The 14,759-nt window shown below is 35.8% G+C and overlaps 2 protein-coding genes across 8 annotated transcripts in view; one reads left to right on the plus strand and one right to left on the minus strand.

Moving 5' to 3' along the window:
- Positions 1-259: 259 nt before the first annotated feature.
- Positions 260-5,830, plus strand: LOC109341288 (pentatricopeptide repeat-containing protein At5g67570, chloroplastic). Its single transcript, XM_019579157.1, has 9 exons — positions 260-962; positions 1,320-1,511; positions 1,967-2,048; positions 2,151-2,339; positions 2,433-2,546; positions 3,161-3,254; positions 3,335-3,492; positions 3,585-4,025; positions 4,843-5,830. The coding sequence occupies exons 1-9, from the start codon at positions 385-387 to the stop codon at positions 5,494-5,496; spliced, it is 2,502 nt and encodes an 833-aa protein (XP_019434702.1). The 5' UTR covers positions 260-384; the 3' UTR covers positions 5,497-5,830.
- A 319-nt stretch (positions 5,831-6,149) lies between these two features.
- Positions 6,150-14,759, minus strand: part of LOC109341289 (telomere repeat-binding factor 2-like) — a 14,934-nt gene continuing 6,324 nt past the window's right edge. For 2 of the 7 annotated variants that reach the window (XM_019579160.1, XM_019579158.1), the window contains exons 6-7: positions 11,672-12,122; positions 6,150-6,775 (exon numbers count right to left, since the gene is read on the minus strand). In XM_019579160.1, the coding sequence (XP_019434705.1) occupies positions 11,715-12,122 (408 nt within the window). In that variant the 3' untranslated portion in view covers positions 6,150-6,775; positions 11,672-11,714. Of the gene's footprint in view, positions 6,776-7,444; positions 8,819-11,671; positions 12,123-14,759 lie in introns of those variants that run through there. The other 5 variants (XM_019579162.1, XM_019579163.1, XM_019579159.1 and 2 more) reach the window with 5 other exon arrangements.

Here is a 14,759-nt window from a genome sequence, read left to right on the forward strand (position 1 = left end):
ATAGGTTAGCAATATATAAATTTTCATATTTATTAACTACATAAATGGAGTTAGACTCCTCCCCATTAATGGAGAGACAAGTTATGAAAAAATGTACTAACAAGTCAAAAGATAATGTCATTTATGACCCTTAGTTTTCATTGAAATTACAATTTTCACATTCAAAATACACTACAAAGTAAAGCTTGCATTTTCATTAATGGAGAGGCTCAATATAAATGAGAGATGAGTCTAACATTTGAAAAACAAAAAGTATCTCTCCAATCCATCACTCATGGGATAACCAACAGAACTGGCCTATCTTTGTATTTAGTCATCTTGTCTTGTTTGTCTCTAAAATTTGAGTCCTCCAATTCCCAATTCAATTCTCTTCTTCTCATACCAATGGAAGCTCTTCAACTCCACCCTGTATCACAATTCCAACCAAACACGGACAACATAAAACGCAACCTCATCAAAAAAGGTATCTTTCCAACACCCAAAATCGTTCACACAATCCGCAAAAAACAAATCCAAAAACACAACAGAAAACTCAACAAATTAACCAAAAACCAACCTCCACCACTCACAGAATCTCAACAACAAACCCTCTTAGAAGAGCAACACTTCCAAACACTGAAACACGAATACAAAGAGTTCACAAAAGCAATAGAATCCATATCCAATTCCAAAACTCAATCTTTGTTCATGAAGGGTAAGCCATGGGAGGGGCTTCGAAAGATTGAATTTTTAGAGCGCGTGAGAGTGAAGGAAGAGTGTGGAGGAGAGAATGTGAAGAGGGAGAGCTTAAAAGAGTTGAAGGAAATGTTTGGGGGAAGAAAAATTGATGAGTTGAAATGGGTTTTTGATGATGACATTGAAATGGAAGAGGATTGGTTCAATGATGAATCTGAAACGTGGGGTGTGGAAAAGAAGAAGAGGAAACGTAGTGAGAGTGAGGTTATAAGGTTCCTTGTTGATAGGTTTGTGTTCAATTTTCCATTTTGGCCTAATTTACTCAAGTTTGTAGTAAGAAAAATGAGCCTCCAATCAATATAGCTTATAATTGAAAATTTTCAATTTGGTTCTTAAGAATCTCAAATAACAGTCAAAGGTGTTACTTATAGAGTCTAATATGTCCCTATAATTTGACTGATAGTTGAGATTTTTTAGCACCAAGTTGGAGTTTGCATGATTTTTCATTTCTCAATGATTATATTTGGAAGCTTATTTTTTTAACGGGGAATGAATTTGGGTATTTTCTTTTTTTTTTTGTTATTATGGGGTTTGCGTAAAGTTTTGGTCTTTGTGAAATAGGGGATTTTTCTTTGATAATGTAGGCTAAGTGATAGAGAGATTACAACCAAGGATTGGAAGTTTTCGAGGATAATGAAGCTGTCGGAATTGCCTTTTACTGAGGGTCAGTTGCTGATGATTTTGGAGTTGCTTGGTGCTAAAGGTTGTTGGAAGCAAGCTCTTTCTGTGGTCCAATGGGTGTACAATCATAAGGATCAGAGGAAGTATCGGAGCAGGTGATTTTTCGTTTTAGCATAGCATCAGTTTTATGTGTGTGACTATGTATTATATATGTTTTTAGTTTTGCAGAAAACAATCAATTGAACAAACATATGGACAGAGTGATGCAGTTTTTGTTAATGTGTAGTGTTTATGATTGATTAGAACAGCTTTCAAACAATCTGCTGGTAAAGTGGTACCATATTGTTGTACCTTTTTTTTATCGGCCCATGTTCTTGTGCTGTGTAATGTTTCAACCTAATTTCACATGGTGCTTGGAGAGATGAGTGTCTTGATTTATTGGGTTTGTTATCAATGATCTGAACAAGGTACTAATTGAGCATATCTTCAGCCTGGTGTATTGAAGTACCAAATAATTTGTGTGATTGTTTCATACTTTAGTTTTGTGTAACATATGTTCCGTGTTTTGCATTCTTAGTTCTCTCTTATCAAGAGATTAGTGATTTTGTAGGCTTGTTTATACGAAACTGCTTGCCGTTCTTGGGAAGTCAAGGAGGCCAAAGGAAGCCCTTCAAATTTTCAATCTGATGTGTGTAAGAATCAAGTTCTAAGTTTGTGTCTCCACGTGAGGGTTCCTCTTTAGTTGTTATTGATTTGTGATTTCGCTGGATTGATTTTACTTTCAATTTATTCAGGGCAACGTTCATGTATATCCCGACAACGCTGCTTATCACAGCATTGCTGTTACACTTGGTCAAGCTGGTCTTATGAAAGATTTGATGAATATTGTAGAATTGATGAGGCAGAAACCCAAAGCAGTTAAATTTTCGCATCACAAGAACTGGGATCCAGTTATTGAACCTGATGTGGTTATATACAATGCTGTAAGAAAGCGAGTAGATGTCTATCATATAACTTTATAGTGAATGCAACTTTGCAGATTCATTAAACTGTTGAATTTCTGAAATTTCTATTAGGTACTTAATGCTTGTGTTCCATCAAAGCAATGGAAAGGTGTGTCATGGGTTTTCAAGCAATTGAAGAAAAGTGGTCTGAAACCTAACGGAGCAACTTATGGACTTGCAATGGAGGTAAAAGTAAAGGATTATGGTACCTGCAACCAAGTAATTTATCAAGTGCATATACTGTAATCTTGGAGCAGTGTGTTACATCACACACGCAACATAACTTGCTTTATTTTTTCTTTAGAAGCAGAATGAAATTGGAAACTGCTATTCTAATTCGGTAGTTCTTGTGCTATCATCTTTTGCCTGTTATGTCATTGATGACATAGCTCTGTATGCTTAACTCAGTTTCATGTTTTCTTTTCTTTTAAAATCAGTGGGATTAAGGTAGGAAGCTTTTTGTGTGTGTCCGTTGTACAATATCAGATGTTTTCGAAAGCTGTTCTTGAAATATCTATTTGTATGATTTATAAGATGATTTTTTTTTATGACGTGATTATTGCTATCTGCTCTCTGTAGTTGCTTTAGGTAGAGAATTAGGAAGCGATGCTTGTATGATAGCTCGAAGTTTCATTTATTCACACGTTAACAAGTTTTTAAAGTAATATTCTATTTGGAAGTTATTATGGCTGAATGGAAATTTGGTTGATAATACCATGAAAGAAAGGTTATCACCTGTAGATGTTATTATCCTTAAAGCATGTTTGTATTCAAGTCTTACAGGTGGTGCTTGTTATAAGGTAATGCTGGAATCTGGGAAATATGACCTTGTCCATGAGCTTTTCGAAAAGATGATGAGAAGTGGGGAAGTTCCAGAAGCCCTTACTTATAAAGGTACTTGTTTTACTTCTTATTAGTTAATACCGATGATTGGCTGCTGATAGCGTGATATATAATTTGTGTGATTTCCTTAGTGTTGGTGAGAACTTTTTGGAGGCAAGGTAAAGTTGATGAAGCTCTGGAAGCTGTCAGCGAAATGGAAAAAAGAGGAGTTACGGGAACAGCCAGTGTATATCACGAGCTAGCTTGTTGCGTCTGCAACTATGGGAGGTGGCAAGAAGCTGTTATGATGGTAATGTTTCCTTTTGCACCGGTGTGGTTACACGAATGCGTACCTACTCACGTACCATTATATAATACATTTTCCTTGAAATATTGCTGCAGGTTGAGAAGATTAGAAGCTTTTCTCATGCTAGACCTTTGGAGTATACCTTCACTAGCATGATTATGTCTTCCATGGATGGCGGACATGTTAATAATTGTATACATATATTTGAGTATATGAAAGAACGCTATGCTCCTAACATAGGGACTATAAATACCATGCTGAAAGTTTATGGCCGGAATGATATGTTTTCCAAAGCTAAAGAGTTATTTGAGGATGTTAAGCTAGCTAATTCAGATCCTTTTGCCACCCCGGAAAATGGTAGTGGTAGCTCAGTTATACCAGATGTGTATACGTATAGTGAAATGTTGGAAGCATGTGTGAGTGCACACCATTGGGAATACTTTGAGCATGTGTACAAAGAAATGACTCTATCGGATTGTCGGTTGGATCAAGATAAACATTTGTCATTGCTTATTAAAGCATCAAGGGCTGGCAAGGTAGAAAATATACCTATTTACTTATATTTGCTCTCTGTTTATTTTATATTTCAGATCATAGTATCATTTCCTATAAGATTTATGTTACATCCAAACTATTTCTTCAAAGAAGTGCACAAACTTCATCTGTTATTCTTTCCATGGTGAAAAAAAAATCTTCAATTAATGGTGGCATGATTCTTATTGGTTTATTTTTGTGCTGTGTGCAAGTATATGTACGAATTGAAAAAGAAGTATGAAAATGTAGAGGTAATTTCTGAATTGCTCGAGTCTTACACTCATCATAGTATGGTATTTATATACACTTGTTACTAACTATAGTTGTTGATTACAAGAAAAAAAATAAGAATTTTCCTAGGTACAAGAATGACATTCCCCATGTACATGAATCTACTAATTCATGAACATGAGTTAAAGCTTTTGACTATACAAAAAAACCAAGGCATTTAATACTGTAATTATTTCCAACAGTGCGAATCTCATATCATAATTCAGCACAGATCCAAATTTGTTAGATTGTGCCTGCGATCTTTATAAAGATCCTTGTTGGTAGTTATTGCTTTTGCTTTTTTCCTTTAGAATCAAGCTCAATGGCAACTGTTAGATGATTCAGATCCAAATTTATTAGATCGTGCCTACGATCTTTATAAGGATCTTTGTTGTTAGTTATTGCTTTTGCTTTGTTCTTTTAGAATCAAGCTCAGACACAATTATTAGATGATTTTCAGGTGCATATTTTTTCTCATTACACTAGTGCATTTAGTGCTATATGTTTTCTAAACATTGAATTTGTTGGCATACTTTGGTTTCAATGCAGTGTCATTTACTGGAGCATGCATTTGACACGATTCTGGAAGCAGGAGAAATTCCTCACCATCTCTTATTTTTTGAATTGGTGATTCAAGCTATAATTCAAAATAATTATGAGAGAGCTGTAATCTTAGTAAACACAATGGCTTATGCACCATTCCAAGTTTCTGAAAAGCAGTGGACATACTTGTTTAAGGAAAATGAAGACAGAATAAGTCTTGAAAATCTAAAGAGCTTGTTGGATGCTCTTACTAATTGTGATGTTGTGTCGGAACCAACAGTCTCAAATTTATCAAGATCATTGCATGTTCTTTGTGGATTAGGTACATCGAGAAACATTTCTAGTATCATCCTTCCCGGAAGTGAAAATACTGTCAACGATCAGAATGAAGGCGTCGATGGTAGAAATGGAAATATGCCAAATATTTCAAGGAGAATGGTGATAGAAGGTGCTAAATCTGGAAATGAAATTATTGTTAGTAGTAAGCATGCTGAACGAGATATATTTACCTTTAATCATGATCAAGTTTATATAGGAGACGATAATGATTTCATGGTTAGCAGGCCTCGGAACTGTGATATCATAGATCGGGTAAGTTTACACGACGATAAGCAGGAACATGCTGATCATCAGGTGAAAGACATGTCATGTAATAGTTGAGATGAGCTGTGGGATGATGGAAACTATGAACAAGATGATGGTGAGGGAATACCTGGCAAGCCCTCAGCACATGAAATATTGGAAGCATAGAAGGAAATAAGATAGGATTAATACATGTTTACATTCTTGGTCTTAGCTAGTGAAAATGCAAGTTGCTTCGGTTTTTACATATGCTAGCAGAATGGGAGGAAGTTGTAACAATGTACTAAATTACTTTGGTCACCTTTATGTTATCTGCAAAAAATGTTATATTTGGAAAAAGGGGAGACAAGTAAAACATTTAAAGCTAAGATGCTAAAAAAATTATAAAAGTTTTGTTCAAATTATCCTTCTTTACAATCTGTTTGTAGAAGATTCTTTCCCATACGTAAATCCTGTTTCTAAAGTCTGGTTTTCTTATTGCTTTGTACATTCAATTGACTCATTTTGACACCCTAGACTTAAGCCAAATCTCATATTTTAGCCGGGTCAAGTTATTTGCATCATATGTTGTTTATCATGCTTTCAAATATTCTAATTCTTATGTACGCATATTGATTGTATAAAAATTCATCACTAGCATTTGTACACATACAACACAAGTAAACAAAACTAAATGACATCTACAACAAATAGTCATCATACAATTTGTTTGATGTATTTATACACATTTGTTGAAAAATGAACTTCATTAGTTCCTAATGTTTTCCAAAATTGCATTTATCCCCAACCTGCTCCAAAAAATGTTTGACTTATTCATACATGCCTTGTCATACTGTATCATGAACATGCAAAAAAAAGTAAGACAATGGTGGTATGTCATGTTCATGATATAATTTTGACAAATCTCAAAAGGAAGACAATAAATAATAACCAGAATAATGTAAGAATGTCTTAGAACAAGTATCATTGTAAACATGATCTATATGTCAATGACAATCCATAATCCTAAATACTAGAATAAAATGTTTTATTTCATCTACCCTCAATGGATGTCAATCCATAATCCTAAACATTACAGCACCTCAAAAATCCTAAACATTACAGCACTTCATTGTTATTCCCAAAATCCCACTCTTCTGATGGTACTTCTGTACCCCTCCCCTCAATTCATTGTCTTCCATTAACAAATGAGAATAAGCATGAAAAAATATAAGCTCTTACTGAGTCCTGAAAAGATGTTTCACGTGCCAAAATTATTATGTACAGTTACAAAATGCAGACAGGAAGTGCAGCAGCATAACTACAATATCAAGCCAATATTCTGTGGTGATGAGACACAAGCAGAAGTCCACACCATCTGCACAAATTTGCAACCATAAAACAAGGTTAACTGACAGAACTAAGAGAAAGTGTTATAAAAGCAACAGAGCTATGCAACAATAATTAAAGCTCAGTAAGAACCAAGGAATAATAGCAAGAAGCACCAAAAGGCATCTGCCTTGCAAAGAAATGCATTAACACTAGAAAGGAAATAATAGCATATGGTTTTCCATGTAAGTTAACTACTAAAGCATGGCATTCATAGTAAAAATAAAATATTATGATGTTGAACTTATAAAGCCGTACGCTGCTAGCTGCTAAGGGTCGCAAAGCCTGACAACTAGTTATCTTCTAAGATGCCAACCAATTTACCATATTTCTCATCACTGCTGGCAAGTTAAATTATTGGTCTTCCTGATATAGTTTTGTCAATATTGGCTGAATTGCCTTTCTATGCTGTACTCATCTCATTATAGATGGGAACTTTTCCCATAATGACAAGATTATTCTAATTCAATACAAAACCAACCGGAGCTTTGGTGCAGCACTAAGGTTGTTTGCCTTGTGACCTAGTGGTCATGAGTTCAAATCTTGGAAACAACATCTTTGCTTGTGAGGGTAAGACTGCACACATCCACCCCAAACTTCACTAGGTGGGAGCCTCATGCACCGGATCACCATTTTGAATAAAAAACCTACAGTCTATATTATTAGAATCCTAAATACGTTCCCAGCCTAAATTTCCCCCTCAAATTGATGCTGATGCGTCAATGAGCATCAATTTGTCAATGCGAAATTGATGACAAGGATGAGGGGCAAGAAACAAGTGCAACTGCAAGACCCAAAAGAATCACCAACCTGTGACGAACCACCGAGTATCTGGGCAACAAGCCCAATCAACATCACTATAAACAAACAATTGAAGAGATGTCCTAGTAGGAAAAATAATCCCCAGTGGGGAAGTACCTTTCAAGTAACGAATGGCACATCAGAAAACAGCCAAATTAAGATGGTGAGGTGTGCCATGTGCATAAATTGGCTGCCCTATTGTACTTCAAATGAACAAATCAAATGAGATGTCCAAATGTGTAATGGTCAAATAATTATGACTACCAACTAACCGGCAATACAACACAGGGTCAAATATAAGATCACCCTCATCACAACAATATTTGACATTGACTTCTAGAGGAGTGTCGATTGGAGAGGCAGATTGAAGACCAGTTAGACAGGCTAAATCCTGCATATATTTGTATTGATGGAGGAACCATTTGAATCTGAATGTACCTTAAGAGCCAAAAAATTGTGAAGACAACCACGATCCTTCATATGAATGGAAGCTTAGTTCCAATGATGACCACATCATCCACATAATAAATAACAATATCATTCATTATTTTATGGATGAACGAGAGTCATACTGGCTCCGAATAAATGAGAAGCCAAGGAGAGTGGACTGAAATTTCTAAAACACATGCCCGATGACCTATATCAAATCATATACAGAACGTTTGAGCTTGAAGTCACCTTCAGAAGAAGAAAATAAGCTCAGAGGAGGTTTCATAAAAATATCTGCCAAATCACCATAAAGGAAAGTATTCTTCACATCCATTGGTAGAGACCATCCTTTGGAAACATAACAGCAAGTACAATTCTGATTGTCGTCATTTTAGCCATGGGAGCAGATATGTCATCATAATCCACACCATATCCATAATTGTTACCTAGAACAAGCAACTGAGTCTTGTATGATTGAGACAACCATCATAATTAAGCTTCAAAGAATAGACCCATTTACAGCCAATGATTTCACACAAAGAGGGAAGGAGTAATATCCCAAGTATAAATCTCTTGAAGTGACTATAGCTCATTTTGCATTGCTTGTACGGTTGTACCCATCACACATCCTTAATTGTGCATGAAAAACAAGCAGAAATGGAAATGCCACATAAAGTCGTATCAAGAGAAGTGTGTGGGAATGCACACCTATCCAGTAGACAGGAAATGCAATCTTCCAGGTGTTTCAGGTACAAGATCAACGAGAGGATCTGCATCGAGAGGGGGCAAAGTGGGCTAGCGCCTGCTATACACAATTCTTGGTTTAAAACATGCTATAGCACGAGACCTTATTAAGTTAGGAATAGTGGCAATAACATTAGAGGAAACTATGACATTGAAATATTGACTAGTTTGTCTTTCTGCATTGTATCCGTCTGAATATTCAGTACACAATTATATGAGAAATTTTCTCATTAACAAATAATTACTGGTTGATTCTAATTCCTGAATTGCGCGCTCTATATAAGGAATTCTAAATACATACAATTAGTAAAGGCTGTTTCCAAATCTCTAATTTGTAAACTTCATATTATGAATCTTAAATATATAATATTGATAGGCTCATTCCTAATTTGTACATTATAGAATAGGAAACCTCATTATAAACACTTAAGGGCCTGTCGATTCATAAGCTAACAATTTTCACTAAAATACAAAAGGTGCTCATTATGCCCCAAGAGGCATTGTCCCCTTTTAGCGCCTCACTTCAGAAACACAGGTGTGCCCTTCTGTGGTTTTGACTACCCTATTAAGTTGGGTCATCAAAATGGACCTAACCTGTTGGACTACCTGTTTGCTTATTTTAAATTAGGTGGCTGGGGTTCTCAAATATTGATCCATTTGAATCAAATTATTTTCAGCATGATGTACTCAAACCACCCATTTTGTGCATTGTTGCACATCCTTACAAAGTCAGTCCCAAACCCAACAAAATGATGAGGGTTGTGTTAGTTAATCAACAACCAACGTAAAACTTTGCAGAATAATGACATGGCCCGTTTAATCCGCTAAGCTAAACAGATCAACCCATTGAACCAGCATGCTAGCCCACCTTTTTTCAATACATAACCCTGAGTGGGATAACCAAATAAAAGTCCAAAAAGGAAAAAATTAGCACCCTAGTCCTAGCTTGTAATATTACTGAGTTTGTTTTGCATTTGATATGAAATTTGAGCTGGTATGCATTTTGTGATGTTGATTGTTTGTTATGTTCAGTTTATATGTACTTTTAATCAGTTTGGGATTAGATAAGTACTTATGTACTTTGAATTTATGTTTGAGTTTTAGATGAATTGTGAGAGATGGAGGGGATAATGGAGCGGAGGTTGAGACAAGAGACGCTTACTACTGAAACTCAATTTGGGGTAGCTCCTATTGTAGAAAAGATTGTAGAGTCGTGCCTTAAGTGGTTTGAGCATGTTTGGAGGAAAGCGATAGAAGCTTCAGTGACGAGAGTAGATCAAATGAAGGATAATTCAATTTCTAGAGGCAAAGGGAGACCAAGTAAAACCATAAACGAAACTATTAGAAAAGATGTAGAGATCAATGCTTTGCCAATGGACATGATTTATGATAAAGCATTCTGGCGTCGTTCGATCCCTTTAGCTGACCCCGCCTAGTGGGACTAAGACTTTGGTTGTTGTTGTTGCAACAATAGTTTTACATGTATTGAAGAATATTTTTCTTGTTTATACATCACTTAAAAATATGAATTAGGAGACAATTTATAATAACTTGGCCAATCCTATCACTATGAGTTAGTTTTTGGGGTGGAGTTAGTCCCATTATTCTAACATGGTATTAGAACCTACTCTGATGTAGTGACAACAGTAGATGTTAATTCCTACATAATCCTATGCTCTAAATGAATCATTCCTAAGAGTGAGAGGCGTGTTAAAGTACTGAAGACCCAGATTGCTTAAGAATATGAGCTGAGAGCCATTTATTTGGCAATCCCTCCCCATAAGAGCTATCTTTCGGGGATGGAGTTGGGGCCAATTATTCTAACAAAGTCTACTATATAGGCATCAAAAGAATGCAACACTAAGCATAGAAAGAACGAAACTAAAAGAACTCAGAAACTATATCTATATAGGCATCATAACAATACACAACACTAATTAAAGTTAGAAATAAACTTTCACTCACAGGAATTAAAGAATTCAGGTCCTATAAAAGAAAAGGCTAACTTTTGTTGGAAGAAAATGTTGTGGAATCTCAAGTGAGAAAAGTGGGAATTAATGCTAAGTGGCATAAGATACTAACTGAAAGGTGTGAAAAGAAAATTAACTGAGACCTTGATTATTGAGTTTTAGGCTTTGATGATGAATAATTTCAGTTTTTGAGCATGTTTACATTTTAGTGGTCTTAACTTAAAATAGGTGTATTTGGTGATATATACTCTTATTATATGAATTACTTTCCAAGTTTCTAAGTTATTACTTGATAGCCGTTAAAATTATTTGGTGATATATATTCTTATTATATGAATTACTTTCCATTGTTATGCGAATGTTTATTTAAGGAAAAGCTTTGAACTTGGAGAAAAGAAATATCCTCCGCCGTGCTTATGATCAGAATGGCCTTGTTTCTAGAGATAACAGGATCTGCCTCATTAAGACTAAGGTTCAACCTTAGTGAGGAGAATTTCTCGTTTCAATGTTCAAGCAATGCATTTGTGATGCCATACACAAAATAGAGAAAATAAGCAATTGTATGGAAGGCATCAGGCATTGGAACATTTGGATGCTAGACATTGGGAAATTAAAGAATAGAGCTGCAAAGTCTACATGGTCAGAATTCCAAGATCACCCTGATAAAAAATTGGGCTAAGATGTTTTCATCAGATTACATCTTGCAGAAAGAATTTTGGTAACAGGTCAAACTCTTATTAAGTAACCAAGATCATAGAGATTCTACAAAGTTTTATGTTGGCTATCAAGTAACCAAGAGCAACAGGCAAAATATAAAAGCATGTGAAGTTTTATGGGTTACTGACTAAACAGCATACAACATAACCAGCATATTATTTGGGTAATTAGGATGTGATAAAGCATTCCAAACAGTAAAAAAGATCTGAGATAAGGTTTATGACCATCACATTTGAAGGGATCAGCATAGATTTCTTGGTGAGGAAGCTACCAAAGACGAAATGTTTTGCTTTGGAATGCCTTCATTATTGCTTGGTGAATCACTTCAGAAGCCTCAGCTTCAGCTTCAAGTTCATCAGCAAACCTAGCAGCTCTCTCAGCCTCAGCGGTGGCAGCTTCTGCCTCAGCAACTGCTTTTGCAGCCTTAGCAGCCACCTCTTGAACCCTCATTCCCTTTGCTTTTGATGGTTCTCCGTCATTTTGGGATTTTGAACGGATGATTTTGTCATCACACTTCCCTGCTCCTAGAAAATCTTTGGGTTTTGAACAGATGTTATCATCACATTTCTCTGCTTCTGGAAAATCTTTGGCCCTCCCATCCAGGTTTGATGCAGAAGAGATTCTTCTTTTCTCATAGGTTCTTGAACTTGGTGCAAGCCTGTACTTATGCTTTTCCTATCGATAGATATGTCAACACAGGATCAGCTTATCAAATATATTGAATTTAACCACAGGCCAAATGACCAAGTTATAGTGGGGAATTTATTAAATCATAGAATATTCACCATTGCTAAAAAAACTGTTCAGATGTGCACATACCAACTGCCTCAAGAATATATATCTATATATATCTATATCTATTTGCAACTACATAATGATACCATCAAAAAACATCTGTGACAATCATTTTATGTTTATAACTTTCAGTGACACCGAAAATGTTATTGTCAAAGTATCTATCACATGAAAAATCTTCAGTAGGGGCTCCAACATTTATCCAGATTGACTATGCCTATTATACACAGGTTTTCAGGTGAAGATACTGCTTCTTTGCTTGGACAAACTTGTGTTGATGGGTTGGATTTAAAAAGCATTAGATTAGTATCTAGTTCCAAGACAAGAAGTATTGGAACCTTAATATTCTAGGAAATGCCTTTCTTCTATTTTTTAGTCTTGTAAATATCACATTGTAATTAATTCTTCGATGTATATAGTTCCAAGAGTGCCGAGTACAATTCGTCAAGTAAATATAGGCACTTTGACATGGTATCACAGCATCTTTCTAGAATTAGACAGTCACTTCTTTTAGCTAGGTTCAGGGTTATCTCTGCCATGTTTAGCATCTAGTTCAGGGATTTTTCCCCAGATTCTGGGTTCAAGTTATCTTCAAAGATTCTTACATTTGTTTTGGGTTCTGGTTCACAATGGCAAAAAATGTGAGTTCGCTTCAGTGGGGAGAACTATTCCACCTCGGTTCATCTGATTGGGTTCAAAATGTATGTCCGAAAAAAGAACTACAGGTTCATCTGTTGCACCCAATCAGAAAAACGAGCTTGACAGATGGGAAACTCAATATACTGAGAATATTCCTGGGTTCTAGGATATATTGAGCCACACATGGTCACAATTTATACTCCTTTATGACAACCAAGGGGAAATGGGACTACTTGAAGCGCGTCTATAGCCAAGATAACAATGCAAAGCATTTTCAGTTGGAGCTAGACAATGCAAATTACAGCAAAGACACCCTCTCTATTCAAGTATATTATTCTGGCTTTTGTACAAACAATTAAACAAAGTTTTCATTCATACAAAAAATAATATATTATTTCTAGTAGGATAATACATAATTACATAGCAGTTTTGTAAAATAAAGCTCCCTGGTTCTTTCCGTACTAACAGCCCATTTATTTTCAGACAATAAAGAGCTGAGGACCATTATTTTATTCAAAACTCACTAATTTGGAATACCAATAAAATAGAAAACTAAATATGGTTGATTAGTGGGAAGTGTGGATACGCAATACGGAGTACCGATAACCTTACCTATTATTATATACTTCGATAGGTATTTTTTACAAACATTATATTATACATACGGGAGGTAATGAGTTCAAATCCTAGAAAAACCCTCTTCGCTTGTGAAGCTAAGGTTGCGTACACCCCACAATGTAGAAGCCTTGTGCACCAGGCCGCCATTAAATTATAATTATTAATTTTTTGTGTACAGAATATTAGTTTTGCTTGAATGAAGAGATTATCCTATAATTGTTAGTTTTGTTTATTTTATATTAAATAAAAAATAAACTAAAGGCAATTGGGGAATGGAGACACCCAAATATGATAAGTAAAGCCATGAATAACAGACATGGCATCCTTTCAAGTAAATAACAAATATGGCATTGTTTCGATTGGGGATATGCTGACACGACTTTAGACTCGTGAGACATGTTCGCATGCACAGCAGCAAGGGTTTTGAATTGGGTCGAGGAGCTCAACAATGCTTTCATGCCATCGTCAGACACGGCTGATTTCACCAGCTAGTGTCTGTGACAGACTGACAGCCACTTAAACACGAGCGACATACTTTTCTATGGTGGACTATCAAATCTGCCGCAATAGTAACACTATTGACTACTTAGGTTTTATCAAAAGAACCAATAGGTTTTATTTTATTCTATTAAGATTATTATCCTACCAGAAATAGGAAACTCTATTATTTTATTTTTTATCATTACTTGAATCAATTATAAGCCCCCAGTACACAAATGAGTTGTGGTAGTGAATTGCCAGGTAGGCGTGGGCTGTCAACCACCACCAAGTCCAACTACTTTTAATAGATAAAGAGGTAAAAGTAATAAAAAATAATAAGGAAAACAGACCAAAAAAGGCGGAAAGCTGCTTTCTATCGCTGAAAAAACTGAATTCTAACAACACAACAACATTCCCCTCTCTCTCGTCTTCCCCCTCACTCTCAGCCACAACACTGTCGTACCAAATCTGCGCCAAAACACCACTACCATCCGCTCAGCATCTTCCTCCTGACTCCCTCCATTACTCTTCTTCCTCCTCTTTTGAAGGTCTGGACAAACCCACGCCGCTGAAGCAGCCTAAAACATGACTACAAGATTAGAATGCTGTTTTGAGCGTTCACAAATGACTACCAAAACTGTTTTGAAGCATTTTGCAATCATTTTATCTCATTTCCACCACCTCAGGTCTGCAATTGGATCATGTTTATACTGAGGTCATACCTCGGCCTCATCATCAGTTTCTCAGGCAAATTCATGCTTCTTGACCAACTACACCAAT

This window comes from Lupinus angustifolius, unplaced genomic scaffold (assembly GCF_001865875.1).
Source record: "Lupinus angustifolius cultivar Tanjil unplaced genomic scaffold, LupAngTanjil_v1.0 Scaffold_421, whole genome shotgun sequence".
Classification (NCBI taxonomy): Eukaryota; Viridiplantae; Streptophyta; class Magnoliopsida; order Fabales; family Fabaceae; genus Lupinus; species Lupinus angustifolius.